Consider the following 27887-nt stretch of genomic DNA (forward strand, 5'->3'; position numbering starts at 1 on the left):
TCTGCCTTATAATCTACATTTTCTTTGAAATGTCCCGTGGATCAAATGGTAAACAATGTCTTGTGTCAATCATGTTGTGTTATAGTTGCTGTAACGGGTATGTTTATACGAGAAACGTATTTATGGTCACAAATTATTTTCACAGTTTAAGTATTACTGGCTGAATAAACAGGCCTGAACACAGAGGAATACATATGCGAACGCTGCAGTCGTTCGAGCAACAGCTTCGACTTCAATTTTGTAATTAGGAATTAATTTTGTACAGCTGAAACAACTGGTCACATAGCTAATTATAAATGTTTGTAAAATATGTAAACGTTTTGTGGCAGGTTGAAGAAGACTCAGTAATATAAATTCAAGAAAGTGCTGACAACATTAATCACGCTGAACGAATCGGACAGCCTGTAGTAGCGTGTAGGGGCAGGTGGCAGCACCGTCACAAACGTTTAGCACTTTGAAATTTTTTGAAGCTCGGGGAAAATCTCGAAATAATACCTCCATCACAATGGCGTAAGTATAGTAATAGTCTTTTTTGTAATCTTGCCATGCTACTGAATTAGTTTTGTATTTGTAGATGGGCCTTGAGCCCGATGATAAGTCGAGTGAAGCGAGGTGTTAGCCTGGTACGGCGGCGGCTCGGTCGTAGGAAGTTGTTTACATCTATTTCTCAGGAAGTAACCTGGTCATTGTTACTGATTTTAAATATATAGAACCTGTTTACGACCAGCCGTAAACTGAACCAGGGGGTAAGCGAACAATGGCAATGTTGGGGTGAGTTACGCCATTCGTTATCGACCTGATAACCTGCTTCCCTGAGAACATGCCTGTTGCAACTTGCAGACGGCTACGCAACACGGCAGTGACGACGTGCTGTTGCCAGTTAAAAGACAGGGATGGAACTAGACTCCTGCAACTGCGCCCCGTCTGACATGCCGCCCCACACCAAGCACGTCGTGGAAGAGGTTCACTTCTGTGGCTGCATTTAGTTTTCAGTATGTGGAGTGTTCTATCAAGAGTACGAGGTTTATCCCTGAAGCTGCCCAGATTGAAGGACTCAGGTGTTGGGAGGGTTTTAGGTCCAGCTGGAACAGGCGGTGAGATGGCTGATGGTTGTGGATCCCAGTCCCTTAAGGTTCAGCCCAAACTGACTGTGTGCATCGAGGGCAACATTGGCAGTGGAAAATCAACCTTGCTGGACTATTTTTCAAGGTTCAAAGAGGTGGAGGTTGTGCCAGAGCGTGTTGACAAGTGGTGTGATTTGCAGGGTAGCAATCTCTTGAATCTCATGTACCAGGACCCTGAGCGGTGGGCTTACGCATTTCAAAGTTATGTGCAATTGACAATGGTTGAGAGCCACATGCAGTCGTCTTCAGCTCCTGTGAAACTCATGGAGCGCTCATTGCACAGTGCACGTTACTGCTTTGTTGAAAACTTGTACTTAAGTGGGAAAATGAAGCAGGCAGAGTATCTTGTGTATGATGCATGGTACAAGAAGCTTAATGAGGTCTTTGACTGCCATGCTGATCTTATAGTATACCTGCGCACGGATCCCCGACTTGTTTATGAGCGGGCCAAGAGTCGGGCCAGGTCTGAGGAGAAAGAACTGCCCCTTGAGTATTTCCAACAGCTGCACGACCGCTACGAGGAGTGGTTTGAACAGGAGAAGTTCGACTTGCCATGCCCAGTTTTGGTGGTGGATGCTAATGAGGACCTAGTAACCATGTATGGCAGATATGAAGAGTACACAAGGAAGATTGTGGCTAATAAGGCTCTCCTGGCCACCTTAGTCAATGATTGATTTATTGTAGGATTGAAATGTACAAATATATCAAATTGTGATATTAACCCCATCAGATTTATATATTTTTGTAAGGATGGGTTAGAGTGAGTTATTCAGGTATCAGTTTGTTTATTTTATGCATTTGCAATTACAGTCATGTAATTGTAAATGCTGTTGAGCTTTACGGGGAAAAAAAAAAAAAAATCAGTACCTTTTTGTACACGGGTATTCATTTTGCAGTTTTATTAGTTAAGTCTTTCAGTTCAGTTAAACCAGCAGACTCTTTTATTCAGCCTGGGAGACATTACCGTATTAGTAGTAGTAGTAGTAGCAGCAGCCATGGCTCAGTGAGTTATAGCACTCTGACCGAAGGGTCGGAGGTTCGAGTCCACCCAAGGGTCATTGGTTGACATCAGGAAGGGCATCTTGTCATAAAGTGCTACCATACATGCTCCTAAACCAAAGTCCTCTACCCAGTGGTAACGCCTTAGCCCTTGTTGAAAAAAGGGACACTGTGTAAAAATAAGTTAAAAAATATTACAGTAATAATAATAATTATTATTAATATTATTACTGTTATTATTACTGTTGTAGGAGTTATAGCCTGCTGTAGCCCCTTTTGCTGGCAGATACCTTCCTGAAGTAAAAGGAAAAAAAGTAGCAATAACGAAACTAAAAAGGTATCTAGGCTAAAGGGTGTATGGTGTTCTGCAAATGGTATTTATGTAACTGGATTTTGTGGTTAAGATTGTCCGGTAATATATGGTACTTATTAGGATGGGACCAACACCTTCACTGAAATCCAAGATGTGTTTAAACTTTACATGAATTGCTGCCATAAGATATACTTTAACTTGAAGTGATGCACAAGTCTTGCATATGGTTTAAGAGTTTCAAGCAGATAAAAATAAAAATTTGATTGCAACAACTTGATAATAAATCATGTTCTCAGTTTAAAACAGATTAAGTTATCTATGTATGTATAGCCTGTTGTCTTGCAATAACAGTCTAACTCTCAAGTTCGTATGACTCACTCAACTGAAGAAAATCACCTGGAGTTAGTTGTAGTATAATACTAAGAATTTTCTGTCGTAAGCTTGGCATTTCATTATCAGGAATAAGGTTGATGATGTAGGCATTAACAGTCAGTTGTATGATTTGGACATTTTTTTTACATGAAAGTGCAGTGTTTTACAATTGGGTATACTGTATTAAAAGTACGTTTTTGAAGAGTTAAATTATTCTGGTCTAGTTGTATTCTTTATTCAGATACTGTACCGTATTGGAGAAACTTGTATTCCAGTAGCTACTGGAACAGTGACTTCATGCCCATTAAGGTAATTAAGATCAGACAACACTGCTGTACTGGACAAATAATAACCCATAGGGAGAACTATTATGTATATCAGCAAGACTAATTTAAAACCTGAGAATCCCTAGAATGCTGTAAACAAAGATAGGTGGATATACAAAATAGCAATTTGGCATAGGGATAAGGTTAGTTAACATTAAAATAACACACACGCACTCACGCACTGGACATTAGTAGTTATGGAGACAGGGACAGTACGAGCATAGCTCCTCTCCCGTAAATCACAAGTAGGTAAACACACACACACACACAATGGTACTTTCCATCATGTTGCTATGGTGTTAGCATGCCACCAAGCAGAAGGAAAATGACAGCCGGTGATGGTGCATCTCCTGGCCGAAGCATGTTCTCATTGGCTGTGGCACACTAAACATCCCAGAATAGGAGACCTCCCCCCTACCACCACCACCAAAAAAAAAAAAAAAAAAAAAAAAAATGCCTTTGATAATTGTCTACCATATTAAGGAAATGCATGTTGATCCTGAGGCCACTGTACTATATTTCTGTGAAGATGAAAAAGTGACCAGTAGCTACAGTATGTTACTTATTTGTTAAGATATTTTTATATTTTTTCTTTCCCCTCACCAGAACTCATGATACAACTGTGCCTTCGACATCTTTAGTTTTAGTCAATTGGTGTCCATTTTGTTATTAAAAAAAAAAAAATGGTATGTACTGTTTTGAATGATAAAGTAGGATATGAAAACTTTCTTCACCATACATGATTAGTGTGAAGCTTTTAATTTTTTTTTTTTTTTTTTCCTATTAAGTTCATGCAAGATTTTTATATTACCCTGTTGATACAATAAAGTCTTTCTATATTTTATTTTGGAGGTTTCACAGTACAGTATCTGTTTATTGCCAGATACCTTAATCTCATAAGGGGTGGCCACAAACAAATTGCCTCCATGTCTCCGTGTCCCCTGCCATTTAACTGCCCTCCCCCCATGTTACACCTCTTTTTCTCATATACCTCTCCACTCATCCTGACATTTCATCCTCAGCCTCTCCCCTCCCTCTCCTCCCCTCCACTTCACTTACACTCTTCACTAGTCTCTTGCTCTCCATCCACTCCACATGGCGTGACCACCTCAGTGTATTTCTCCTAACACTTTCTATCACATCCACACCACAACACTCCTTCACTTCCTTATCTGTCAGTCTGACTCTCCATGTAACTCCATATGCTCCTCTCAAACACCTCATTTCCACCACTGTCACTCGACTTGTGTCCTTCTGGTCCAAGAGTTTTATTATTGTTATTATTAACTCAGATATGTACAATAATGCCTTTTCTTTTAGTCTTGCTGCCATGAGACCTACTGTATTTTGTTTTTACTTGAAAAAGACTTCTAGCAGTGAAGGGGCTTATGAAGGCTGCATTTGACTCCTCAAGTTTGAAATTATTTAAGCTGAATAAAATAACCCTCCCAAGGTTGCAAAGATAAAATAGAAAATAGATCCTCAGGTTGATGAGGTTAGAAAGGTTTCAGCAGTTGTAGCACTCCTCCATCCACAGTTATTTGGCCCTTCCCAACTGGAACTTATTTAGCAGGTCAAGTTACGTATCTTGTTCTCTAAACACCAGTTTTATTGTATGCATTCTCATGAGGACCCAAATCTCAACAAAGTATTAAACCATATAGTAGGGAGATATTAAACCATATACTAGGGAGGTGAATTGATTGGAGTCCTTCAGCTATAGCACACACTACAAGTTTCAGACATGCTTAACCTGCACATTGTTATCATCGTAGGCAGACCTCAAAACAGCTCAAAATTCAGAGATACAATACCGTAATGACTGAATTTGGCCCTTCATGGAAACAAAATCCAGACATGCACAGATGCATTCATGAGGCTGTAGGTTTAGTTAGCTATCTTGTCCCTTTACATTTCACTGCAGAATGGTACATTTGTTCGTTAGTCCATCTTAAGTGCTTCAGACTCCTTAATATGCAACTTGGAAATAGAAATTTGACAGTGGTAAAAGTGATGGGTCACCACCGTTCCCTCAATCTGACACCACAGTATTGATTTTGAGGATAACAGGTAAAAGTGAAGTTATTTTTAGCCAGACAACTTTACAATGAATCACGAACATAAATGAAGAAAAGTTGTAGTTCATCAGCAGTTTAGTAATGAAACAACTCAAAGTTAAAGATAACTGTACTGGCATCAAACACATTGCAAAGGTAGAACAGTTGCATCCGGACTTGAATAAAAAGTGCAAGTTCTAGTACAACAGTGGGGTATCATTTATTTTATTCTTGCTGCTCCAAGGCTTTATATATATATATATGGGAAGTGGCCCCCAAGTACAGTACTATAGTAAGGGTTAATGGCTATAGAAGGCTTCCAGTTTGGTATCTCGTGATAAATAAAATCACAAGGAAATGGCAAGAATAAGATAAAAATTAGATGTCATGAATTGAGGGGGTTTCAGGTTTATATCTGTGGGCTTTGAGTCTCATGAGCACCTTTCCTACGATTAGTAAATTTTAGTGGCAATTAAGTCTGCATACTGTACAGTTAGTGCTGACTTGTTCAGTATTAACAAGATTCTAGTAACATGCAAGAGGATAATATTTAAATACAAAATAACTGGTTAGGTATTGAACATTGGTGCTGATGAGAACAGTGTATGAAGACTTCATTGCATTCCTCAGTTTTAGAACATCGTATACAGTATATAACATTCCACCAGAACTTAAAACATCTCAAGTTCATTGAGGACCAATACACCTACTACACCGTTGTGTCCTGTTCCAGAGAATGGGATAATTGTCTTAAATATGCTGTAAACCTCCATATTGTACTAAGGCTTTTTTTTTTTTTTTTTTTTTTTTTTTTACCCCCCCAGAAATAAACTATCCAAGAAAAAGAAAAATCTTTCACTTTCCTGAAATGTATATACTGTAGTAAGCATTTTCCAATGTGTGTTGTTGGAGTGTAATTTTCTTGAACGCACTCAAGAGACTTTCTGGTGAGTCTCTTAAGTGTGTGGAAGCATTTTATTATTTGGGAGACATGTTATGTGCTGGGGGTGGGACTGGAGCTGGCTCTGTGGCTAGAGTGAGGAGTGGTTGGAAGAAGCTCAGGGAGCTGTTGCCTTTCCTGACCTTGAGAGGGCTCTCTCTCCATGCTGAGGAATCTTTATATACATGCAGCATGTGTTAGGAGTGTAATGCTGTATTTTAGTGAGACTTGGGTAGTAAAGGAAGATGATATTCGCAGGCTCAGGCATGAGTTGGGTGGATGTGCAGTGCATCCCTGAATGTGAGGCCTGGGGGGGTAGGTTTACAATGGAAGAGTTGAAAGGTAGGATGGGACTGGAGTATATTGGTGTTGTGATGAGGAGAGGAGGGGTAGATTGAGATGGTTTGGGCATGTGGAGAGGATGGGAGGTGATAATTGGGTGCAGAAAGTGAGAAGTATTAATGTTAGGGGTGGGCTGCGAGAGTTAGAAAAAGACCTGGGACGAGGTCATTGAGTGTGACCTCGGGGATGAGGAGCTGAGTAGGGAAGCTGCCAGAGATTGAGTGGTGTGAAGAGTTGCTATTAGGTGACCAAGGCCAATACATGCAAGCATGTTGGAGCCTTCAAAAAGGAAACGAAAAAAGTATTGAGGTGTTGCAGGTAGTCGATGGGTGGCATTCATCAACCCTGGGAGGTACTGTGCCATGAGTGAAATATGGCTACAAGCTTGATAACCAGCCATATAATCATCATTCTCAGGTTAGAAACATTCAGCCATAATTTCATTGAGTCCAAGTTTAAACTGAGACTTACATTGATATCATATTATGTATCTTAGATTTTTTTTTCCCAAATAACTTCCAGCAACTGTTTGGGAATTAATTGGTTCTGACACTTGGCTTAGCTTCCAGTCCATATACAAAATGAACTTTACCATGGTCAGCCCTAATATGGAGATTCCTTGAGAGTATACATTGCTTTAGTGTTACCGTAGGTATGTAATGAGGTGTAAAAATTCAGCCACTTAATGAGTATACATCTTAGGCATAGTATGCACAGAATGATGTTATGCTGCCCAGTGATGTATTCCCAGCATGCATTAAGGTATCTGAACATTACCTCCGTCCTCCCCCTTTTCATGGTATGGCATTATCATCACTTTTTTTTTTTTTCCCCTCAATAACAATGGAGGAAGGAAAAACAAATGAGTAAAAAAAAAAAACAATCCATGCACCAGATTACTGGTGTCGTCCGTTCATGAAATATCTGTAACAGTTAGACTTGAACAGCTGTGGGTTGAAATTGGGAGGGAAACAACTCTGGGGAAGCGAATTCCAGAGAGATGCAGTTTGGGGAATGAAAGAATTCTGATAGGCAGAAGTTCTGCAGTATGGCTGAGTGACATTCCAGTCATGAGCGCTACCAGATACCCGTGTAGCACGAGGGAAGGCATGGAGAGGTGGCACCATGGACGCAACTTCGTCTGAGCATTTGCCAAAAAAACATCTGTAAAATAATGCAAGGGAGGCAACATTCCTTCTTACATGCAGGGGAGGTAGTTTATAGGTAATGACAGAGTTGTTAATGATTCTAACAGCTTTGTTCTGAATTTTTTCTAGTTGTCTTAATGCAACCTCTCCACAACCATTGCACAAGGGTGAGCAATATTCAAGCTGAGAGCGCACATGACTCTTATAAATTATAGCTAACTGCTTATCGGCGAAGAAGTTACGGACTCTACAATAATCCAAGTTTCTTTGAGGCGGTTTTAGCAAGTGATCTGACATGAGAGGTCCAACTGAGGGCACTGTTTAGTGAGACGCCAAGAATTTCAGTACTTTCGGAGATGGGAATAGTAGTAGCACTGAAGGTAATGTATGAATCTGGCAATATCTGTCTATTAGTAAACTGTATATATTTAGTTTTACTAGCATTAAAAGAGACAAGGTTGTTTTGTCCCCATTCACTGATCGTAGATAGATCTTGATTTATGGAGATGGCTGTACTGAGTTGAGAGATAGAGATATTAGACTTCTGTAAATAGGTGTCTGAGTGTGAATGAACTATGTAGTGTTGAGTCATCTGCGTATGAGTGAATGGGATTGTGGGTGACAGATATGTGATCATTAATATGAACCAGAAATAGGGTTGGCGCCAGAACTGATCCCCGTGTCTCGTCGGCATTAATTGAGTGGAAATTGGAATATGCATCATCTACTTTTACTCTTATTTTCCTGTCACTAAGGTATGAAGAAATCAGATGAACAAAAGACGTTAGTCCATAGCAAGGGAGTTTGGACAGCAGGGAATGGTGCCATACTCTATTGAAAGCTTTAGAGATATCAAGAGCTACTGCAGGAGCAGTAGTGCTGTCGTTCATCATTAACACCAGTAAAATTATGTAGTACTGTACTTTACAGGGTGGAAAATAACGTTCATTTGACACAGGTGGCCTGTGAGGTAAAATAAACTGTCTCTTTGTATCCTAAGGTTGCACAAGGAGAAAGTGTAAGGTGCACAAACAGTTGATAACACTGCAGCTGTAAATGTGGCTTTGATTAAATCTCTTACAATTTCAGTGTAAATACATTACAGTAGCCACACGGCAGTCAAAGTTTATAGTGGTTTGTTAGATGTCAAACAGAATCATAGATGTACAGTATGACTTGGTTGGAAGCCTAGTCAGTTTGACAGCTTCCCAAAAGGATTCGTATCGTATCATCATTTATAAAGGCTCCATCATGCTTGCATGCGTCAGCCTTGATCACCTAATGGCAGCTTTCCAAGCTGCTCTCTCTTCCTGCCTGTAATATTTTTCTTGAAGCAGTTGGAGATTTTTTTTTTTTTTTTTTTTTTTTTTTTTTTAAGTGTAGTTGTTGAACTATGGGTTAGGATGATAATGGTCCTGTTTTTGTTATCAGTGCAACGCAGAAACGTCGAAGTGACATGAACCCTGAGGAGCTTGCAGCCTTGGAAAAGGAAGAGTTTGCCACAGGACCTCTCCGCATCCTCAATGAGAGTGTTCAGAATAACACACAGGTAGCTACTGACAAGAATCTCTCTCTCTCTCTCTCTCTCTGTCTCTGTTTGTCCATAGCTTCTTCAGTATTCACATATGCATACAGGGTAAGTAAGAGTAAGTTCATTATGTGTCCCAGTTTGTTCCAACATCTACCTCTTCCACCAAAGGACATCATTTATATATATTTCTTGCTGCTTCCAGATGATTCTGTTCAGCTTAGGGTATCATAGACCTTTTGTGGTGACAAGATTGTGGAAGGTGATATCTGACCTCAACTGTTTGAAGTCTCTTAATGAAACTAAATAAAACTGGTAGCAGCAGGAAGAAAAGAAATGACATTGTGGCCAGAAGATGTTAATACAGCTGTACTCCAAAACAAGTCCTTACATGCTCATATCATTTTTAAAGGCTCCAATATGCATGTGTCAGCCTTGATCACTTAATGGCAGCCCTCCACACTGCTCAGTTTCTGGCAGTCTCCCTATTCAGTCCCTTCTCCCTGAGACCGCACTCTATGACCTAATCTCAGATATTTTGGGGGTCTGTTTCTTGCATCCCTACTCCCATTGTTCACACTTCTCACTTTCTGCGCCTCGTCCTTTCAATATGCCCAAACCATCCCAGTCTATCCCTCCATATCACAGCACCATACATTCAAGTCCCATCCTTTCCCTCAACTCTTCTATTGCAATCCTAGCCCCTTACCCCCCCCCCCCCAAGCCTTGCATTCAAGGACACACTACATACCTATCTAATCAGTGTAATTTTTGTATGTTTGAGCCTACAAATATCCTCTTCCTTTACTGCCCAGACCTCACTACCATACATTTTTTTTTAATTGTCACTTTAAAGTTTCTTAGGTGTCTTTAAAGCTAATATGCCAGTCACCCAGTTTACAGCATCAGATATATCAAAAAAAGGTTGCAGTTGTGGGGGGACATTTCTGTATATACATCAGTTTAATTTATCCCACAGGTTCTGATCAATTGTCGCAATAATAAGAAGCTCCTGGGGCGGGTGAAGGCATTCGACCGTCATTTCAACATGGTCCTGGAACATGTGACGGAAATCTGGATGGAACAACCAAAGACTGCCAAGGGACAGAAGAAAGCCAAGCCAGTTAACAGGGAGAGGTCAGTGAGAATGTTAGCCTGTTTCTAAATTTCAAAGGGCCTTACATGTATCAGTCTGTGTTGTAAATGTTGATCATATGAATTAATAATGAGACTGGAGAAGTGTATAAATCCACAAGCAGAAGTATGTAAATCAAGTACAGTAGGACCTTAGAACTGTGGATGAGAGGTGGGTGTCTGATGACGCCAAATGTTTAGAGTTGCCGATGAAGATAAAAATAACAGTATTCCTAAATGATCACCTATGTATGCATCTTATATAACTGAAAAATTGTAAATTAGTAAAGCTGTATAAATCTGTCAATTGCAAGTTGCCTCATTCCTGTAAGGGGTGGCCACAAACAAATTGCCTCCATGTCGCCCTGTCCAATGCCACTTCACTGCCTTTCTCCCAGCTGACAACCCCCTCTCTCATATACCTCTCCACTCCATCCCTTCATCTCATCCTCGGCCTCCCCCTCCCTCCACCTCACTCTCATACACTCTTCTATTTAGTCTATGACTCTGCATCCTCTCCGCATGGCCAAACCACCCCAGTGTATTTCTCCTAACGCTTTCTATCACATCCACATCCACACCACAATGCTCCCTCACTTCCTCATTTTTCAGTCTCTCTCTCCATGTAACTCCACATGCTGCTCTTGAATTACTCATTTCCACTGCTCTCATTCTTGACTTGTGTCCTTCCAGCAAGGTCCAAGTTTCACTTCCATATGTTAGAGCTGTTATCAGAGTACTGTCACGCAGTGGCCTTTTTTTTTTTTTTACTTCCATGCTCACTTCTCTGTTCCTTATCACTGCTTTCAAATAACCAGCAATCTTTTTTCCCTGTTGTACCCTTTCAAGCACTTCACCCTCTAAACTTCCCTCCTTACTCATTACACTACCCAAGTACATAAACGTTTTCACATTTTCCATTTCCTTCTCATTCAGCCACACTGTATATTCAGTGACTTCACTTCTCTCAAAGACCATAACTTACCCTTCCCTACATTCACCTTTAGATTCCGTTTCTTACATACACTCCTAAACTCATTCACCAAGCCTTCCAGTTCCTATTTGTCTTCACTTAACAATAAAATATCATCTGTAAACAACAGTACAGGGAGTTTCCAAACACTGCCCTCTCTTATCAGGGTCACTCCAGCATCCACTGCTTTACCTTGTATAGCTTTTATAACCCCATCCATATACAGATTGAACAACCATGGAGACATGACTCATCTCTGTTTCAATCCAACATTCAGATAGAAAAATTCAATCAGTTCACATGCACTGCAGCCTTAGCACCCTCATACATACACTTCACAGCATTTAGCAACTTCCCATTTACTTCATAATATCCTTAATACTCTCCACATCCTTGTCTGTGCACCCTGTCATATGCATTCTCCAAATCCATGAAGGAACATCTTTCCCTTCTTTAGAAACTTTTCCACTAAAGACCTAAGAATGAATATCTGATCTACACAACCTCATCCCTTCCTAAAACCTCCCTGTTCTTCTCCAACTAATTCCTCTTTTATTTCCCTAACTCAGTAAGTATCCTACCATATACAGTACTTTTCCCGTTACACAAAGAAGAAAAATGCTCTTTTAATTACCACACACTTCTTTTTCCCATTTTCCTTTATGCAGGGGAATAATTATACCTGACTTCCAATCCTCCGGAACTCTACGTTCGTCCCAGGCCAGTCTGCGCGTCTTCCATATCCATTCTGCTACTGTCTCTCCCCCATGCTTTAGCATTTCACCACACACTCCATCAGTCCTGGGGCTTTCCCCATTTTGACTTTCTTCATTGTTGTCAGTACTATGGTCCTTTCACCGCAAGAAGTCCGTTCAGGGTGGGGCCCACCTGGTGAATCACCTCTAGCGATGCTGCCAAATCAACCGTAGTACATGCCTCTCTCTCTCTTATTTCCCATTTATGTGCTATTTAAAATTGTTTTTTATATTCTGTATATAGTAAAGGAAGCTATATAGTACATTGAGTATCACTTTTTAGAATTATAACAACGATTTGAATGAATTCTATGACACGTGGCAGTGCTTTTTTCCCATGTTGCCATGCCGTAGAGTTGCCAATTTGACCACCAATTATCGGATTATCACTCTCTCCCTACCTACCCCCATCCCACCTGTTTCTCTCTCTCTCTCTCTCTCTCTCGTCAATATAACAGAAAGTTCTGATGACGAAGAAGATTATGATTAAAGATCAGAGAGAGGATTAGGCCTACAGGGGAAACCTCTTAAAATAAAACGCGCCTAGACTTTTACCTCATAAGTGGTGTGGAAAAAAAATTGAAAATAAATAATAAATATATACAATATATATATAGAGAGAGAGAGAGAGCGAGAAACAGGTGTGACGGGGGAAGGTAGGGAGGCAGAGTGATAATCCGATAATTGGTGGTCAAATTGGCAACGTCGCACTCGGGGGAATTCCAACTTCTGCCACACCCTGAACGGACTTCTTGCTGCGAAAGGACCATACCATCCTACTGATTTCGTACTGTCTTCTCACCTCCCTCCGTCTCTCAGCCATTCCCCAGCCACTTATGCTGGCATTACAGTACAGTACTTTCATTCTCTATGTTCAATAATTCTGTAATGTATTCTCACCATCTGCTCACTTTTTCTCCCTTCTCCACTAGCAGTATACCATTTTTATCTTTCACTCCCAGCTTTCTTTTTTATCACCCTGTCAAACTCTCTTTACCTCTTTCCAGAACATTTTCATACATTTCCTGCACTTTACACTCAAATTCCTTCCAAATTCCTCATCCACTTACACCTTACTCTAATCTTTTCACCTCTTTTGTCCACTCTACACATAACTGTCTCTTCTGTCTCTCAGCTTCCTCCTCACCCCACTTTCTCATCCACTGTCTGTATTCTTTGTTCTTTTGCGTCATAGCCAATCTCACCTCTTCACTCTACAATGCTGTTCCTTGCACTCCCTTTTGTCTTCTCTTCACCCCACACACCACCTCACATGCTGCACAGATTTCTTCTTTGAATATCTTGAACACACCTTCCAGGTCCTGCATCTGCTCCAAATCATATTTACCCAGTTGCTCCTCCATTTCTTTCTTATATTCTGCCTTTTTTTTTCCTTCCTCTTGTAACCTTTCTACTTCTTGTATGGACTACTTCCTCCTGTCCTTTCCTTCTCCTCCTCCTCTATTTCATAAAAACTTTGACTCGGTCAGAAAGTCCACTTCCCCAACCTCTGTATGTTCTTGCATCCGTTACACACCTTCTCATTCTGTCTTTACATTCATTACAAACCTTCTCATTCTGTCTTTACATTCATTACACACCTTCTCATTCTGTCACCCACACACACAATCAATCATTGCCTTCTGTTCATTCAGTGCACCACCCTCCCTTCTCATCACTTGCCACGTATACATGTGGATCATTTTGTGCCTAAATAGGATATTGTCCATCACCAACCACCTCCATGCACAATTGTCCGGTAGAACACTGCCATTCTTATTCACCTCTGCAGGTGCACCCCACTCACCAACTACTCCATGCACCTTCACATTCTCTACTTCTCCATTCATGTCTCCAATCAAAAACACTCACTCATTCCTTTCAAACTTTTCCATGCATGCTTCCACATTTGTCGAGAACTCTTCTTCACTCCACTTGCATGATCTTGCATAGGCTTATACACACAAACAATCGCCCACATTTGTCCAGAACTCTTCTTTCATTATAATTGCATGATATTGCTTTTTCACATACACATTCACGATCACCCACATTTGTAGTCCAACTTTCAGTCTTATACACACAATCCTTGAGCCATTGGATCCATACTGTCTTATATTCTCCATCTCTTTCACACAACAGTACAAACTTCTTCTTTTGCCCTCTCTTTTCACATACTCACGCACATATACCCCATCCATACTCTCACAGTCTCATCTCTCCATTTTGTCTCAGTTTTTCTACATACATCCACTATTGCATCATAAGCACCTGGACAATCACTCTCTCTTCCACCTCATCATTTGCACCCCGTACATCTATGTCGCAATCCGTACCGTGTCTTTTGTCTGGGACTGTTGGTATGTAAATGATATACGAAGTGTGTTCAAAAAGTATCTGACCTTAATTTTTCGTGCGTAAACAAATGAAGCTAGGGAGGCGTGGTTTGGTGCATGTATGTAGGCGATCCTAATGCGCATGCATGAATTTTTTCCCACCAGCAGAAGCTGTCATTCGACGGCAGACTGCCGATGAGTGAGGAAGTGTAAGTGAGCGTCGTCAGATTTTCTTTTTTGACAAAATGAAGGAAAAACTTGAACAATGCTACTGCATCAAATTTTGTGTAAAGCTTGGCGATTCCCAAGTGGAAACGATCCGCAAGATTCAACGGGTCTTCGGGGACGAAGCAATGGGCAACACACAGATAAAGGAGTGGTACAACCGCTTCAGTGATGGCTGCACATCAGTGGAGAGTGAAGCACATTCTGGTAGGCCCTCAACATCCCGAAATGAGATCGTCATTGACCAATTGAGGACCCTGGTGATGCAGGATCGTCGAATCACGATCAGAGAACTTGCAGACGAGGTGGGCGTCAGCACTGGATCCGTTCATTCCATTATGAAGGAGGATTTGGGCTTCAGGAGAATCTCAGCGAAGTTCGTACCAAAGCTGCTAACGATTGAGCAGAAGCAACTCCATTTGGAGATCGCACAGGACATGCTGGAGACTGTGAACAGCGATCCCAACTTCCTCAACACAGTGATCACTGGCGATGAGTCCTGGGTTTATGGGTACGACCCAGAAACCAAGTTGCAGTCATCACAATGGAAGCATCCAACATCCCCGAGGCCAAAAAAGGCATGGCAGGTCTGCATCAATGTCAAAGTCATGCTGACCGTCTTCTTCGACTCCAGTGGCGTGGTTCATCACGAGTACGCACCACGCGGCACAAGCATTACCAAGGAGTATTACCAAGAGGTTCTGCGTCACTTTCATGATGCTGTGCGACGCAAACGGCCGGACCTGTGGGCAGCGGTCAATTGGCAGCTCCATCACGATAACGGACCCGCCCATTCTTCACATGTGATACAGAGTTTCCTGGCCAAACACAACACACCTGTGCTTCGTCAAGCTCCCTACTCTCCCGACATGGCTCCGTGTGACTTCCGGCTTTTCCCCAAGCTGAAAATGCCCCTCAAAGGGACCAGATTTCAGTCCAGAGAAGACATCATGCGGAATGCAACGGACCAGCTGTGTGCCATCCCAAAAGAGGCGTTTCAGCGCTGCTTCCGACAGTGGCAGAATCGTTGGGAGAAGTGTGTGGCAGCCCAAGGGGACTACTTTGAAGGAGATTAGTGTAAGTTTGTTGTATCTGGATACGAGTATTTTTTTATGAACAAAGGTCGGATACTTTTTGAACACACCTCTTATACAGTACCTTCGCGTCCAAGACGGTAATATTGTCGCCTGAGGGGTCCCTTCTTGGACGAGAAATATCTTGGACCAACACAAGACCTTGTGGAAAAAATTAATGTTTTGTCGATGTATCTTCGAAAAATGCCACTAAAATCATCAACCTAGACCTATTTTGGCACCAGAAAAAACTTCCTCACCTTGAAAATGTGTGTTTCTGAGCTAGTTATCTTCAGCATAGTAGCTCAGTTATCTCTAGCTTAGTAGCCTGAAGTAGATAGCGGCGCTTTAAGGGGTTAGCAGACGGTTTGCTAGGCATGGTTACATAAGGAGAGGCAATAACCTAGGAGCAAATGCTGAGTGCAACACGCGGTAAGTGTCCATGACGCTTTGGTGAGACAGACAAAAGGAAACCCTGCCTGCTTATCATGTGACCAGATGCCAATATTTCATTGGACAACATCACAGCCGCGTCACTCTCCTGGTCGCGGGAGCTGTGTTGGACCAGGTGAGACCGTCATAGCTGCATTCTCCTCAGATTTGGGCTGTTATGAACCGTTGGATCCATATTGGACATATACAACCATATTACAGCAATATATTGGATTATTATTTATGGTCTCCATCTGGGACGCAAAACATCTTGGACAAACCCGTCTGAGATGCGAGGGTACTGTACTTTAATCGAAGAGTTGAACGGAAATTCTGCGTTGACCAGTAAACTCTCAATTTTCCTTCGTTGCAGTTCCCAGTGCTGCTGGCTTTGCTCTGTTAAAGCAATATCTGGCACCGAAACAGGACATAACTGGCGGTTCTCTTCAATATCCAGCGTTGAGGTGTATAAACCTGCTCGAAAACTGTAACCAATCGGCATGGTATTACTTTATTGTATTTTATGCATATTTTTCATCTTTTACTCATGGGAAAGTTTTTAGGAAAGAGGTTTGTGACAGATAGTAATGCAGTATCTGGTTCAATGCTGAATATTGAGCTGATGTTGGGGGTGGGGGTACCATGCGATATTCACCATTTCACATTATTTGACCTAGGGCCTGGCTGAATTATGCTGGATAATTGAGAGTGTACTGTATTGTAGATGAATGAGCAGCTCATTTATTCTAAGTCAGAGGTGCTGTAAAACTCCACTAATGGTGTGATAGGAGGTGCCCCAAAAGTGCTTGGTGTTGGTGAAACACAAAATGTAGTTGACATTGCTGAAATATTACCAGAAGTAGACCTACAGTGGCCTCGTCGTTTTTGCAGTTAATTGAGGGGGGAGTAGACAAGCCCTGTGATTGATGATCACATAAGAGGAACCAATAGACTCATTATGATACGGCTAAAATGGGAGGGAAGATCATGAAAGTTATTTACCGTTTTATATATATATACATACATATACACATTCAGTACATACATTCATACATACATTCACAAAGCCCCTATTATGTCCCTATTGAAAGCTGTACCAGCACCAGACACATTCAAACAAACTCATCAATCATCATTAGGCATATTAGATATCGATTTCTCAAGAATATTGGTAATAACAGTGGAATTTAAACTCGTCTTGAGACCATAGCAGAGATAATTGTGTTGGAAGGAGAGACATGAGTTATGACAGTTCATTTGCAACAATTCAATATTTCATCATCATCCGGAGCTCTTTTCCCACGCTAGGGCAGGGTGAGGAGTAGTAACTTCCAGACAGCCCAAGTTTGCCCAGTCCTATGGGCCACGCTTCCATTCAGTCATCATTCAAGCCTCTGGAATCCTTGCTTTATCAGACATGCCAAAAACTTTCACCACATTCTGTAGTATGACATAAACATATCCGATAGAGTCAATCTGGATGCTATCACGTTAAAAAAGGGTGCCGAATCACTTCTTCTCACAACATTCATCCAACTAGCTCGATCTCCCGTCAGTCCCCTAGCCTCACTAAATTCCATACCTCTTCCTCACACACTCATCCACCATATCCCTCCACCTTCTTCTTGGCCTATCTCGCCACCTCCCTCCTTCAGATTTGCTCAGATATAACTTTTTCACCACTCAATTGTTATGCATTCTCTACATGACCATACCACCTCAGTTCACTCTTCAGTTCTGGTGTCCTCAGACTTCCTCCTCCCGCATCTTTCACGAATCTATATTTCGTATCCTATCCACCTCCATACTTCACATACATTCCTCGGCAGTCCCATCTCCATTGCCCGCATTCTTGACATTTCATTTTCATGCCACACCATAGTTTCACATCCTTATGTTAAAGTTGGCACTAACGCTCCGTAATGTACGTCTTGCACAGCTGCAGCACTCAAGCCTCTGTTTCTTATCAAGGCCTTCATAGCACCAGCTACTTTCCTTCCTTGTGTCCCTCTGCTTTCCACTTTTTTTGCACATTTTTCTCTCTTTTCTATCACTGTACCTAGGTATTTGAACTCTCTCACCAATTCCATTCTCTCTCCATTCACTGTAACATCACTGGGCACCTTCTCTCACGTTTACTATCACTCTACTCTTTTCTACATTTACTCTCAAGGCATGATGCTCACAGATATCAGCAAAACTTTCCACTAATCTACCAAGTTCCTGTCTAGTATTTGCAAGTAATTCTGCATCATCAACATACAACAGCTTTTAGATATTCCATCTATCACTATTCATTACCAACCCCATCCCTCTCTCCATTACTCTTGATTTTACCTCTCTCATCACCCAGTCCATATATTAATTGAACAGCCATGGGGACATCACACAACCTTGTCGCACGCCCACATTGGTCATGGACCATTCACTTAGATGCCCATTTACCCTTACACATGCCTCACTGCCATCATAAATAACTCTCGATGGCACCTAGCAGCTTACCATCTACACCGTACATGCGCAAAACCTTTCACAGTCCTTCTCTGTCTACTTTGTTGTATGCTGTTTCCAGATCCATAAATGCCATAAACACTTTATAGTCCTTCTCACAAGCCTTCTCCACCATCTGTCTCCCTGCAAATATTTGATCCACACATCCAAAGCCACCTTGTTCATCACTCACTAGGACTTCTGATATCTCTCTTACTTTCTCCTTAATAAGTCTTCCATACACCTTCTCTGCAACAATAAACTTATGCCATGATAATTCTTGCACTCACTTCACTTACCTTTATTTTTGTACAGGGGCACAATCACAACCTTTTTCCAGTCAGCTGGCACAGTTTCACACATCCATGCCTTCTTAAATATCTCCAACAAACACTTCATTCCATCTTTCCACTACACTTAATCATCACTGTATACACCTCATCAAACCCAGCTGCTTTTCCTTTTTTCAGCCACTTCACAGCATTCTTCACCTGTGTGAGTGTCACGTTTCCTGGCACTGCATTCCTTCTCTGCACACCCGCCAAAACCAATCACATTTACAGCAGCTATGCTGTCTCTATTCTCGTTCATCAGGCTTTCAAAGTATTCTGTCCACCTGGTCCTTGCTTCATCCCCATGGGGTAATAATCTGCCACTTACATTCTTCACACTTAATATTTCTTTCTGCTGTCACTTCTACATTTCCACCTTATTCCAGAATTACATCCTATTTTCAGAGTAATTTGTATCCATTTTTCTTTCTAGATTATCATTTCCCTCCTTTTTCCTCTTCACTAGTCTCTTTACATGCTTGTTGATCTCAGTATATTCAGTTTTTTTTTCAATTGAGAGATAAGCACAGCGTGTGAGGCGGTTTGTGGAGTGAGGAGGAGATGCAAGGGTGTGCAAGGGACAGCATGGTGGAATGATGAGGTGAAACGAGCTGTGGAACAAAAGAAGAAGGCATATGGTGAATGGTTGGCGAGTAGAGGTAGGGGAGAAGATGAGAGAGAGAAGAGAGAGGTATATGTGAGCAGGAGAAGGGAGGTTAAGAGACTGGTGAAGGAGAGTAAGAAGAAAGTGGATGAAGAGTTTGGGAGGAATCTGAGTGTGAAATGGAGGGAGAGTAAGAAATTGTTTTGGAAGGAGGTAAAGAAAGTAAGGCAGTGTGAAAGGGGAAATAGTAGGGGAGTGAAAGATAGGAATAATAGATTGTTGGTGGAGAAGAGAGAGAAATTGAGGAGATGGAAGGAGCACTTTGAGGATTTGTTGAATGTAGAGAGTGAGAGCAGTGTGAGTATAAGTGGTTGGGGAATGGCTGGGAGAAGAAGAGATGAGAGGAGGGAGGAAGAGATCAGTAGGTCGGAAGTAGTGGAAGCGATGAAGAAGATTAAGCTGGGAAAGGCCCCAGGAATTGATGGAGTGTGTGGTGAAATGCTTAGGTATGGGGGTGAGATTGTTGTGGAGTGGATATGGAAGTTGTGTAGATTGGCTTGGGAAGAGGGAAGGGTTCCAGAGGACTGGAAATCAGGTATAATTGTTCCTCTGTACAAAGGAAAAGGGGAGAGAGAAGTATGTGGTAACCATAGGGGTATTTGCCTTCTTAGTGTGACTGGTAAAATATATGGTAGAATACTCATTGATAGGGTTAGGCATATGACAGAGGAGCTAGTTGGAGAAGAACAAGGGGGATTTAGGAAGGGAAAAGGGTGTGTAGATCAGATATTTGTTCTAAGATGTTTAGTGGAGAAGTATCTAGAGAAGGGAAGGAAAGTGTACGCTGCCTTCATGGACTTGGAGAAAGCTTATGACAGAATAGATAGGAAAGGTATGTGGAAGGTATTAAGAATATATGGAGTGGAGGGGAAATTGTTGAGTGCTGTGAAGAGTATGTACGAGGGAGCTAGGGCTACGGTGCGAGTGGATGGTGAGCTGAGTGAGTTCTTTGATCTCAATGTGGGACTGAAACAGGGGTGTGTAATGTCTCCTTGGCTGTTTAATATATATATGGATGGGGTCGTAAAGGAGGTACAAGGTAGGGCAGTGGATGTGGGGGTGGCCTTAATGAATGAGGGTGAGATTTGGAAGCTTCCGGTGTTGCTGTTTGCTGATGATACAGTATTGTTGAGTGAAGATGAATGGGAGTTGCAAGGTTTGGTGAATGAATTTGGGACAGTGTGTAGGAGGAGGAAGCTGAAAGTTAATGTAAACAAAAGTAAAGTTATGGTGTTTGAGAGGAATGAAGTCACAGAGTGTGCAGTGAGGTTGGATGGTGAGGATATGGAGAATGTGAGTGCATTCAAGTACTTGGGTAGTGTGATGAGTAAGGATGGAACTTTGGGGGATGAAGTACGTGAAAGGGTACAGCAGGGAAGGAAGGTTGTTGGCACACTGAAAGCAGTGATGAGAAATAGGGAGGTGAGTATGGAAGTTAAGAAGTCACTGCATGATGGTATTGTGATCCCTACCCTGACGTATGGAAGCGAGGCGTGGACCTTGCAAGAGGGGAACAAGTCAAGAGTGAGAGCAGTGGAAATGAGTTACTTGAGAGGAGCATGTGGAGTGACATGGAGGGACAGGTTGACAAATGAAGAAGTGAAGGAACGTTGTGGGGTAGATGTGGATGTGGTTGAAAAGATTAGGAGAAATACACTGAGGTGGTTTGGACATGTGGAGAGGATGGAGAATGAAAGACTGACTAAGAGGGTGTATGTAGGTGAGGTGGAGGGAGGGAGAGGGAGGGGTAGACCGAGGATGAGGTGGAGGGATGGAGTTGAGAGGTATATGGGGGAGGGGGGGGTGAGTTGGGGGGAGGGGAGTCAAATGGTGGGTGACAGAGTGACTTGGAGGCGTTTTGTCTGCGGCCACCCTTTGCGGGATTAGGGCGTCGGGCTATAGATAGATAGATAGATAGTGCCTGTTCTGTAACCACTCTAGCCACTTCTTCTTTTCCTCTGCTGCTCTCCAAACCTCTTCATCCCACCATGCCGTACCTTTCTTCTTTGTTGTGACCTTGCCCCCCCCCCACACACAGACACACACAGACACACAGACACACACAGACACACAGACACACACAGACACACAGACACACACAGACACACAGACACACACAGACACACAGACACACAGACACACACAGACACACAGACACACACAGACACACAGACACACACAGACACACAGACACACAGACACACAGACACACAGACACAGACACACAGACACAGACACACACAGACAGACACACACAGACAGACACACACAGACAGACACACACAGACAGACACACACAGACAGACACACACAGACAGACACACACACAGACAGACACACACACAGACAGACACACACACAGACACAGACACACACAGACACAGACACACACACACACAGACACACACACACACAGACACACACACACACACAGACACACACACACACAGACACACACACACACAGACACACACACACACAGACACACACACACACAGACACACACACACACAGACACACACAGACACACACAGACACACACACACACACACAGACACACACACACACACACACACACACACACACACACACACACACACACACACACACACACACACACACACACACACACACACACACACACACACACACACACACACACACACACACACACACACACACACACACACACACACACACACACACACACACACACACACACACACACACACACACACACACACACACACACACACACACACACACACACACACACACACACACACACACACACACACACACACACACACACACACACACACACACACACACACACACACACACACACACACACACACACACACACACACACACACACACACACACACACACACACACACACACACACACACACACACACACACACACACACACACACACACACACACACACACACACACACACACACACACACACACACACACACACACACACACACACACACACACACACACACACACACACACACACACACACACACACACACACACACACACACACACACACACACACACACACACACACACACACACACACACACACACACACACACACACACACACACACACACACACACACACACACACACACACACACACACACACACACACACACACACACACACACACACACACACACACACACACACACACACACACACACCGCTTTTCATTCCTAACCAAGCAGTCCCTATACAGTATGCATTCCACAAACTGTCCAGATCCATATCATTGCAATTCACTGATTCTGAATTCTCTCGTACTGTGGTCCTATACTCATCCGCCATTTGTTTGATCCACAGCATCTTGACTTTCATTCTTTCTCCCTGACTTCTCCTCTCTCTTCTGGTCCACCTCACTCCTATCAGCTTGATCCTGCATACCACAGTCATATGATCTGACAGACCTCCACTTCTTCTCATGGCTCTCGTATCAGCAACTATTCCCAGCATCGACCTCTCAGTGAGCACGTAATCAATCAGGCTCCTTTCAACACGACCCCCATTCCCTCTGTACCATGTATATTTATTTGCATCTCTGTGTTTGAAATACCAGTTACAAATGCACAACCTCCATTCTTGACACATATCCTTCAGTTGCAACTCATTATGTCATCCACAGGACCAGTGCCTACCCTTCCAATCACATCGCCCATTATGATCACTTTATAGCTCCTGGGCATATCTACCACTGCTTCATCCAGCTAATCCCAAAACCTGTCTTTCTTCCTCTCACTCCTGTCATCACATGGTGCATATGCAACAATCAGTCACTTTCACCTTTTCAGTCTTGAACTTGACATACGGTACATACATCTTGAGCTGACACATTTGTATAATCTCTCATTCCACTCTGCCACACTTCATTCATCAACAAAGCAACTCCTTCCTTGCATCTTCCTTGCCCATTCATGCCCGACCTTACACACTTTACACCCGCCCACTCCCCCACTTCACACCCTTTCATCATTGTTTCACGCATTCCCAGCATGGCATATCTTGCTGTCTTGAACACATTCACCACTTCCACCCTCTTGCTCTCCTCATTCACACTCTCACATTCCACATGGCCATGCGAATCTTCCCATTTGGTTGGGGCCCTGGGCAGGTATTAGGCCCTCTGAGGCTTTCTGAAATGTTTGTCATGGTTAAGTGATTTTAGATAGGGGAATCTGGGGGACACTTTAACCCGGCCAAAAATCCTGGTTGTGTGGTTACCACCCAGCGTAGCAAATGGTTTCCTGGGTACAGGAAATCATTTGCCTTGTTACTCAGTGTAGAGACCATGTGGCATCCCTACATTGAGTGAGTGGATGGCGGGTTCCCCCACCTACCACAATAAAAGGTAGGAACTTATTCATATTACACTTGTGGTATTCATTTATCTATCTATTGCCAGACACCTTAATCCCGTAAGGGGTGGCCACAAATTGCCTCCACGTCACCCTGTCCCCCACCATTTCACTGCCCTTCCCCCAGCTCACACCCCCTCTCTCATATACCTCTCCACTCCATCCCTGCATCTCATCCATGGCCTCCCCCTCCCTCACTCCCCTCCTCTCCACCTCACACATGCTGTACACTCTCCACATTAGTCTCTTGCTCTCCATCCTCTTCATGTGGCCAAACCACCTCACTGTCTTTCTCCTTACGCTTTCTATCACATCCACATCCACACCACAATGCTTTTTCACTTCCAGTATTTGTCAGTTTGTCTTTCCATGTAACTCCACATTCTCCTCTCAGATAACTCATTTCCGCTGCTTTCACTGACTTGTGTCCGTCCAACAAGGTCCAGGCTTCACTTCCATGTGTTAAGAGTTGGTATTACAATACTGTCATGCAGCGACTTTTTTACTTCCATGCTCACTTCCCTATTTCATGTCACTGCTTTCAAAGAACCAGCACCCTTTTTTCCTTGTTGTACCCTTTCAAGCATTTCATGATCCAAACTTCCATCCTTACTCATGACACTACCCAAGTACTTAAATGCACTCACATATTCCATTTCCTCATCATCCAAGCACACTGTACATTCAGTGACTTCATTTCTGTTATAAGACCATAAATTTACTCTTACATTTATGTTTAGATTCTGTTTCTTACATAATCTCTTTAACTCATTCACCAACCCTAACAGTTCCCATTCGTCTTCACTGAACAATATAGTATCATCTGCAAACAATACAGGAAGTTTCCAAACGCTGCCCTCTCTCATTAGGGCCACTCTAACATCCACTGCTCTACCTTGTATCTCTTTTATAACCCCATCCATATGCAGACTGAGCAACCATAGAGACATGACACATCCCTGTCTCAATCCGACATTCAGATAGAAAAATTCACTCAGTTCACCATCCACATGCACTGCAACCTTAGCATCCTCATACATACTTTTCATGGCATTCAACAACTTCCCATTTACTCCATATATTCTTTATATTTTCCACATTCCTTGTCTATCCACTTTGTCATATGCTTTCTCCAAATCCATGATGGCCACTTACAACTTTTTTCTCTTCTCTAGAAACTTTTCCACTAAAGACTGAATATCTGAAATACATAATCTCTTCCCTACCTAAAACCTCATAGTATTCATACTTAAATCAAAATTTTCAAGTATAATTAAGTAAAGATAAAATGTAATGTGAATTGCGTCATGAATGGTTTGTATTGTCAGCTTTTCACATGTAGATCAAGGATGCTGATGGTGATACTGTACTCAGTCTTGCCTAGCCCTGCCAAAACAACATATGAGGAACATCACCTCATGTCAAAATTTATATTAAAAATGAGTGAAAGAGACTGAGTGAAAACTGTAGACCTTCGCAATGATGGAATCCATTATGGTGGATATCGAATTTAAAGGATGCCATGAAACCCACTGAACTTTGTTGGCTATAATGAACAATGTCCATTAAATCAGGTGCAGTTCGTCGCAATACATGTCCTTCCTACCCTTATTACTCCAACTTGGCCTGAAATTGCCCTCTTTCCATGTTGATTGCCGAATTGTAATAACAGACTATAGTAATACTGTACAAGTCATGATGAAATGATATGACAAGTATGTGAAATAAGCTGCAAAAGGGTGAAATTATGGGCCAAGTCAGTGTAGAATGGGTATACCTACCATTTTCAGTACTATAATAAGATGATGCCATCTTTGTTTTCAAACTCATTCTTGAAATCCCACCGCTGGGGGCCATCAGATATAACAGACTGTCAGATTTATTGGATCAGGCATCCCCCCAATTAGTCCATTATAGCAAGGTCTTCTGTATTTGAGGATAAAGTACAGGAGTCAGGTGACTCTTCTTTTATGGTCATCCCATGTCCTAAGGGAGCGAGGCATCAGAGATGATGATCGCAGGTGTTGTCTCTCTGCATTGTAAGTTTTGCAGCCTCAGGCTTAAGAGATCATCATTCATTCTCAAGAATGGCTGCTATATTATGGTTTTGTGTCTTTGACAGATACATCCAAAAGATGTTCCTAAGAGGGGACTCCGTCATCATAGTAGTGAAGAACCCTCTTGGCAACCAGCCTAGTGCATAAGGAGAGTTTGTGTCGATTTCCCACATGGGGAGGAAGAGATGGTTTGTACTGATCCTTTCCACCCCTAAAATAATCTAGTTTATTTACATTATGTACGAGAGACGTTTGAGTTCGGGTATATACAGTAATTATCCTAGAATACATGGATAAAGAAAATTCCAGTTGATTTTTTTAATAAACTTTTTTTTAAATAAGATTTGTTTTTCATAATACCTGGGTAGCATAACCAGTTATAAGGAAGAGTGAGAGGAAATGGAATACAGCAGTCCCATGTTTTACACAGGCATAAAGTACACCAACCATCCTTTACACAGCACCCCGAATCTTTAGCCTCCTGCTTTTTATGCTGGCCATTCTAGGGTTTACTCTGGTAGATTGCACTGACAAACCCTAGATTGCTTCCTTCATCAATCAGAATACCTGTACGGTGACATGGTGGTCATTGGACACAGACACCATGACCTTGACACGTGCACATACACCACTGTGGGTGCCCTTCCCTTGTCCCTTTCACCCTCACTAACTCTGCATTGTGTCATGGTCTTGACCTATGCATATGTTGGAACCTCATGTAATTCACCATCAGTGTAACACTTATCCTGCATGACTTGAACAGTTATACCCCCTGAAGCAACAGAAGAGCCCTTGGTCTGGTAGCAAGAGCAAACTGGTGATGCATACTACTGAAAAAACACATGATGTTCTCAAGCGCTTCCATTACAGTGTTTCATGCAAAACCAGTTGACCAGCAATGGATATGGGAGTGGATATGGCAGGCAAGATTTGTGGGTTGAGTATTAGTTTGAAATATGTATTGATTGTGAAGAGAAGTGCTAAGACCATTAAAAATTTCTTGAAGCCATGTAACACAAAAGCCTGTGTGTTAAATGCTGTTGCTGCTTGGTATAAGGTAACTCTAGAAATAATTCAGCACAGATGGAGAAGGTGCTACCTCATGATTACCCAGTGGTTCCACGTGTGATCACAGATGCTTTGAGAGTTGTGGCAAGGCCCATCTTGGGAGAAATGTTTTAGAGACATTATGAGGGAAGATATCCTGCAGCTTGTTGGCTTACAGGCACCAGTGACAATCATGGCATCACGAATGAGGTAGAGGAACAGCTGCAGGAAGATGAAATATTGGTGAATCAGAGGCCACCTGGAGTTTCCACCTGCAAACAACTTAGCTGCACTCTTGAGTTGGCAGACATAATGAAGGATACATGTCTGACCCTGGATCTCTTAACTAAGAGGTTGTATGAAATTTACGCAGACATCGACAGGCTTGTGGCTAATGATAAGCAGTTGTTAAATAAGATGATCAGCAAATCTTCATAGCAACTTATTACTTGCTTCGAAAGTCAACAGGCACCACCTTGGCCACCTCCATCATCCTCACTGCAGCCCAGACTTCTCCTGCAGTAGACCTTGCACTAGACTCACCTGATGATTCTGGGGGGAGTGATTTTGAGGGTCTAATGATGATCAGTGTGTATTAAGCATGTGCTTGATGAGGGTTCAGCTTTTAATAGGGCTGTAATAGGGACTTCTTAAAACTTTCTGAAGGTCTTCCCCCTGTCTTAGCCATACTGTTTACTGGTAACAGCATATTTCATGGGACCATTTATGCTGGAATCTTACTCCCCACATTACCTGCGTAATACATGGACTCACTGCAGTCCGTTTTTACATGTGAGACACCAAGTGTAT

The 27887-nt window shown here is 42.4% G+C and overlaps 1 protein-coding gene and 1 pseudogene across 1 annotated transcript; both read left to right on the forward strand.

Annotated features, from left to right (window-relative positions):
• Positions 1–422: 422 nt before the first annotated feature.
• SmD2 (small ribonucleoprotein particle protein SmD2) lies at positions 423–26337 on the forward strand. Its single transcript, XM_080275664.1, has 4 exons — positions 423–510; positions 9053–9170; positions 10129–10286; positions 26096–26337. The coding sequence occupies exons 1-4, from the start codon at positions 506–508 to the stop codon at positions 26175–26177; spliced, it is 363 nt and encodes a 120-aa protein (XP_080131790.1). The 5' UTR covers positions 423–505; the 3' UTR covers positions 26178–26337.
• LOC145403922 (deoxynucleoside kinase pseudogene) lies at positions 995–1798 on the forward strand (annotated as a pseudogene).
• Positions 26338–27887: the final 1550 nt, after the last annotated feature.

The sequence above is a fragment of the Coenobita brevimanus genome, chromosome 62 (genome assembly GCF_032717465.1).
Source record: "Coenobita brevimanus isolate Jiangsu-jjx chromosome 62, ASM3271746v2, whole genome shotgun sequence".
In the NCBI taxonomy this organism is placed as follows: Eukaryota; Metazoa; Arthropoda; class Malacostraca; order Decapoda; family Coenobitidae; genus Coenobita; species Coenobita brevimanus.

What these genes read in the sequence shown, in the direction of transcription:
- SmD2 (XM_080275664.1), top strand. An exon ending in GTGTTCAGAATAACACACAG is followed by an intron (nt 9,171 to 10,128) that starts GTAGCTACTGAC and finishes TTTATCCCACAG; the next exon opens with GTTCTGATCAATTGTCGCAA. An exon ending in AAGCCAGTTAACAGGGAGAG is followed by an intron (nt 10,287 to 26,095) that starts GTCAGTGAGAAT and finishes TGTCTTTGACAG; the next exon opens with ATACATCCAAAAGATGTTCC.